At 44.6% G+C, this 5704-nt stretch overlaps 1 protein-coding gene across 1 annotated transcript; it reads right to left on the bottom strand.

Annotated features, from left to right (window-relative positions):
* Window positions 1–674: 674 nt before the first annotated feature.
* On the bottom strand, window positions 675–2333 carry LOC111814029 (neurogenic locus notch homolog protein 2-like). The gene is made up of 2 exons (XM_023706456.1): window positions 2264–2333; window positions 675–1135 (listed from the first exon to the last, which is right to left on the bottom strand). The coding sequence occupies exons 1-2, from the start codon at window positions 2325–2327 to the stop codon at window positions 825–827; spliced, it is 375 nt and encodes a 124-aa protein (XP_023562224.1). The 5' UTR covers window positions 2328–2333; the 3' UTR covers window positions 675–824.
* Window positions 2334–5704: the final 3371 nt, after the last annotated feature.

Here is a 5704-nt window from a genome sequence, read left to right as displayed (position 1 = left end):
TCTGCACAGGCCATTTTCCTTGAGTTCAGGATGAACGTCTGCATAAATCATCCCGATATTGGCAGCCTCCTCTCTAACAAGGGCACACATCAGTTAATCTTCCACTCATACATCTGCCTTTGATCCAGGACACAGAACTTCTCTGTCCATTAGCCACGGTGGGGACCATAACCACCCTTCACATCTAAGAACCAGAAGGCGGTGAAGACTGAACCGCTGCTGCCTGCAAAAACCATTCCAAGTCTCCTCAAGAAGGTTCCGCAGTCCACACACCTGACAGGGGCCTTCCCACAGGGTCAGGGACTGCCATGGAACTCTGGGGACAGGCAGTGAGCTCTGTGCACCCCAGGCCACAGTCGCCACAATGCACTGGCTTCTCTCCCTTAAAATCTCTCCAAAATGTCTGAGGCCCTCCTGATGCAAGTGGCATAAGAACAATGTCACACTGAACAAGAGACAGGAAACTGCAGGAAGGGAAAAAAGAGAGAAAAGAAAAGAAAGTGAGGAAAGAGAAAAGAGGAGAGAGGACAGGACACAGGGAGGGAACAAAGGAAAGCAGGAGGAAAACTTCATTAACCTAAGCAGGAGTGGCTGAAAGAAAAGGAACACCCGCCAAGCCACAGAGGTGAGGCTTTCCTTTTCAAAAACCCCATACATTGAAGCAGTAAGCCCGAGTTGATTAAAAACACAAAGCAACAAAAGCACTAGATTGGCAGAGTCTGGTCTCCAGCTTCTCCACTGAACAGTAGTCTGCCTCGGAGCTACTTATGGCTTTGCTTGCGCTTCTCCGAGTCAGGGCTGGACACTGGGTTTCTGAGCAGATGTCAAGAGAAGTGGAGGCGTCTGTAGGAACTGTGTTTGCGAGCAGTGAGACTCTGAGCGCGCAGCCACCCGTGCTCACCTGAGGTGCCCGGCTGGCAGTTGCACTGGTAGCCATTCACAAGGTCGATGCAGCGCCCGTCGTTCAGGCACGGACTGCTGTAGCACTCGTCAATCTGGTCACTGCAGATGGCGCCCATGTACCCAGGGTTGCAGATGCACGTGTAGGAATCGATCCCATCCTGGCACTGGCCATGGTGGCAGGGATCGGGGTCACAGTTGTCGATGTTCTCTTCACACAACAGACCGGTGAAACCTGGGGGAGGATGTGACAGAGAAATCATGAGAGCCGAGGTAGACACGGCGCACCTCACCCCAAGGGCAGTTCATCCATTCACCACACGGGGAACAATTAGAATGGCCAGTGCGGAGAGTAACTCAGAGAGCTCCTTTGAGAAGGGCCGCCTGGAGATGCGCGCCCTAGCTGAAGATTCCCAGTCAAAGCTGCAGAAAAAAATCACCTCGGTGAGCAACGACTGATTTCCCTTTAAAGATGCTTTAGGGGCCAGGGAGATGGCTCAGTAGAATAAGCACTTCCCTGGCAAGCACAAAGGCCCAGTTCTGGAAAAAAAAAAAAAAAAAGAGCTTTGATCTCAGCTGCCTCTTACTGGCCTTCAGGGGAACCTCTAAATGCCTGCCTTCTTGCTTGTGTCTGGACTCCTGTCCTCCCAAGCCCAACCCACAGGACAAATTGATGGTTCTGAATGGGAACAAATTAACACCCTAAGGTTACACCTCCATATATATGTATGGCCGGGGAGATAGCTCAGTAGAATAAGTGCTTGCCTGGCAAGCGCAAGGGCCTAAGTTCAATCCCTGGTTCCAACACACACAAAAAAAGACATCTTTGAATATATATATATATATATATATATATATTAGGATAGATATACAGCTACTTAGTTCAATGAGAAAGATTTGTACTAATATTGTTTAGAGAAGAGATCATGTCTGCATCTTGTACTATGAATAACTACTATGAATGCAACAATATGCAGCACATCAATTATTGTAACTTTCCTACTAAGCTGTTTTGAAACTGTCTCATTGCTATTTCTTTCTCATTAAAATTAATAAAAAAAATTTTTAAAAGAAAAAAAAACAAATTGATGGTTCTGTGCATCTTCTCCTCCTAGTTCTGACTTGGGCCACTGAGAACGGTCTTGGCTTTCTGCCACAAGCCCAGGGAATGAAAAGCAGCCTAGCATAGCCTTCAGTGTTCCAGAGGCGGTCCTAGCAAGGCCCAGGCAGCCCCTCCTCACTCCAGGGTCTTTTTTTTTTTTTTTTTTTAACGGATCCGGGGATTGGACTCAGACCCTTGAGCTTGCCAGGGAAGCACTTATTCTACTAAGCCACCTCATGCTAGGACTGTGGGTCCTCTCACCTGGCAGGCACAGGCAGGTGGCATCGTTCTGGCAGGGGTCAGAGTGACATTCGTTGATGTCCATCTGTCAGCGAGGTCCCGCGTAGCCCCTCAGACACTCACAGTGGAAGGTGCCGTCCTTGTTCACACACTTCCCCGCGTGTTCACAAGGATTGCTGTTGGCTGCAAGACACAGGCCCTCATCGCTGGGGCCCTAGTTCCTGCCAGAGCTTCCACAGTTGTGGACTTCAAAGAGCTCTGTGGCTACCCTCTAGCCTCTTCCTAGCCCTATGGGCAGGTGCAGATGTCGGGCCCATTCAGAGGGCTGTCGTCACACAGCGTCCCCTGGTGGCAAGTACTGCCAATGCGGCTATGGTCCAGTTGAGCTAAGAGATCTGTCTCCCGGTAGGGCTGGGGTAGGGGTGGGAATTAGAGTCAAGGTTGGGGTGGGATGGGCGAACAAAGGAAACAGAAAAAAAATGTCTTTCACTTAGCTTTCTCTTTCACCAAGGAGAGAAAAGCTTATCTAAGCAGCACCTCCAAATCCAACAGGAAGATTTAGAGTCAATTTCCTTTTGATGTACCTCAGAGAGATTCACTGTAGCTTTCGGCAAAGCAACCGTCAGCTCCGGAGCACCCAGGGCTCTAAGCCCGAGCACTCAGCTTGGTTTCTCCTCAGGGTGGACACATAGGATAGGGAAGCAAATTAAGAGAGAGACGCAGGAACATTGACTCATCCCCTGTAGAGCATGCCAGGTTTAACCAGAATAAAAGTAGAAGATTCCCAGTTAAATTTACTTTCTCAGAAACACAAAAGAATTAATGCAAATATTATATATGTCAAAGATTCCATGATTTCTGTGTTTTATCTGGAGTCCTCCTTTCCTGAAATCTTTCAATATGGATTCTGTCCCAGAGGTATCTCACGCTCACCCTAGTCTAGGTGCACTGGGGCAAAATGGCTTTGATCCTGGTTGAAGGAATTCCTGGTCTCTGTCCCTAATGTGCTCTAAAAGTATCCCCATCCTACTAGTGCTATCATGCCCGAGAGCAAACTAGTAGTTCCTCTAATCCCATTCCTTCAGCAGTATTGCCTTATCACAAAATATCTTTCCAGGCTACTCGTTAGAGTTTAAAACTTTGGAAATAACCTGGACTAGTTCTTCTCATTTGTTCTCCATATTCAGCCCTAAGTTATCGTGAACCCTGCCACTTAATATCTCTTGATTCCAATTCCACCCACCTTGCCAACACCGTAATCTAGGTCTTGTAATGCCTGGCCTCCCGAATCATCACTGCTTCACTTATCAGGGACAAAATTTCAACAATAATAAATTGGATCATGCCACACACACTAGAAAACAGTTCAAAGCATTGTCATTGCTCTTAGACTCTAAAACCACTAATGTGTATGACTACTATATCCATAATTATCTTATGAGTGCAAACGTGGTCCCACTGTTTTCAAAGGAGCCTTAAATAATCAAATGTCTGAAAAAGCATTTTTGCTTACCTAAAATATGCTTTGGTTCCTATCTAAAATTAGGAATTACTCCCACACTGTTACAAAAATTTTAGGAATAAAAAAAAAAATCCTAAGCGAGTTGAAGGAATCGATTTATTTGCCAGCCAGGACTGTGCTTCAAACATAACATGCGTTTTATTCACGGTGTTCCCCCCACAAAGCAGGGAACTCTGGTGTGCATATGGGGTGTCACCCACACAGGCATTGAGATGACACAAGGAGGTATTAAAGGAGGGCAGAACCCAGGGTCTAGAGCTGGGCTTCTGAACACTAGCGTTTCCTGAGGACAGACAGACGTGTGACTCTGCGGTGACCCAGGGCATATGCATCATGGAGCCATTAGCCCTTTCCTGTGCAGACAGCATCTGACCACTGAACCCACCCAGTCTGCCTCTAAACACAGTAAAATGAGGGAAAAGGCTCGCAAAGGGCAGGCGGGGGGTTCCCAGAAGAGATTCGGAGATTTACTGACTTCGCAGCCCAACCGTGCAGACCTCCTCATGATAAGTGGAGAAGCCTGGGGCATGCGCAGATCGTGGCTGTCGCTGCCCTTCACATAAGTAAATGAACTGTTCAAAGCAGGGACCTGGGAGGTGACAGGTCAACAGATCATTTCACTGTGAAGGAGAACCTAACAATTATTTTCTGTCAGAACTTTAACAGCATTGAAAACTTTCATCAGTTTTTCATATTCAGCATTGCTGGTGAAAGGTAGATAGTGTAATTCTATTTTAATTATTTTTTTTTTTTTGCTTTAATGAGGGCAGGTATTTTTAAAATCTAGAAGCTTTTAAAATTTTTAATGTTTAGTGTTATTTTATGGCTATTATTAATGAAAATGTTTTTTATTTTTGTTACTGATTATCGCTACATGTTCAATGGCTATTTATTATTTGGTATATAATTCTTTGTTATTTTATTAGTTATAATAGCTATATATAACTAATAACTATATAAACACAGATGTTGATAACTTCTTTCTTTCTTTTCGTCTTTTTGAGACACGGTTTCACTTTGTAGTCCAGTTGGCCTAGAACTCAAAGTAATCCTCTTGCTTTATCCTCCTGATTGCTGGGATTACAGGAATGTGCCACCATTTCCAGCGATAATTTCATTATCAACATAGTAAATGTTAAAATAGTCAGTATATTTGGTGCTTATATGTATATCATGTTTTATATTTATTATGTACTAAATCTCTGCAAAAAAAGTAAATAAGTCAGATCTTAAAAATACCACTTCCACCTTTGACATTTATCTCTGTTGCCTTTTAATAGTTTATAGTAAATATTATTAGGGAGTATTTTTGCCTTCCTATTTTATTTGAGATCTCTAATTAAAAATTATAGGAATACTTAAAATTTTTTCAACATTTATGTACATAATCATAGTATTTGATCTTAAGTATATTAATGTGATAAATTATTCCAAAGCATTTCTTGAGATATACTTATTCTTATGAAATAAATATTTGATTTTACATTTGACCCTAATTATTATGTTCCTTTGCATCACGTCATTACTAATTAGCTGGGTAACTTTTTAAATAACAATTGTACCTTAATTTTATCTTTTAGAAACAATGACACCTCCTTCACAGAGTTTGCATGGTGTGTCTATTGCTGGGACGAAGTGACCGGCACCTGAAAAGTAAGAAAGAGAGGTCTGTTTGAGCTCACATTTTAGTGAGTTCAGTCCGTGGCCAACCATCTCCACGCAGAGCCACATGGCAAAGGGAAGCTGCTCGACCGTGGCAGCCAGGGGCAGAGAGAGAGAAGGAACTGGGGAGGAGTGTGAGCTTGCCGGCCGCATCCCGCACCCGGCAGGTGGATGTGGCCGAGCGAGACAGGAGCAGCCTGAAGCGCGTCTGCCTTTCTGTGGATGCAGCGAGCGAGCACCCTGACAGCCTCTAGATCTGGGCCCTGGCAGCAGAGGTG

This window comes from Octodon degus, unplaced genomic scaffold (assembly GCF_000260255.1).
Source record: "Octodon degus isolate 3935 unplaced genomic scaffold, OctDeg1.0 scaffold00257, whole genome shotgun sequence".
Lineage (NCBI taxonomy): Eukaryota > Metazoa > Chordata > Mammalia > Rodentia > Octodontidae > Octodon > Octodon degus.
Note: the sequence above shows the minus strand (reverse complement) of the source record. Positions and strands in the feature narration are given on the sequence as shown.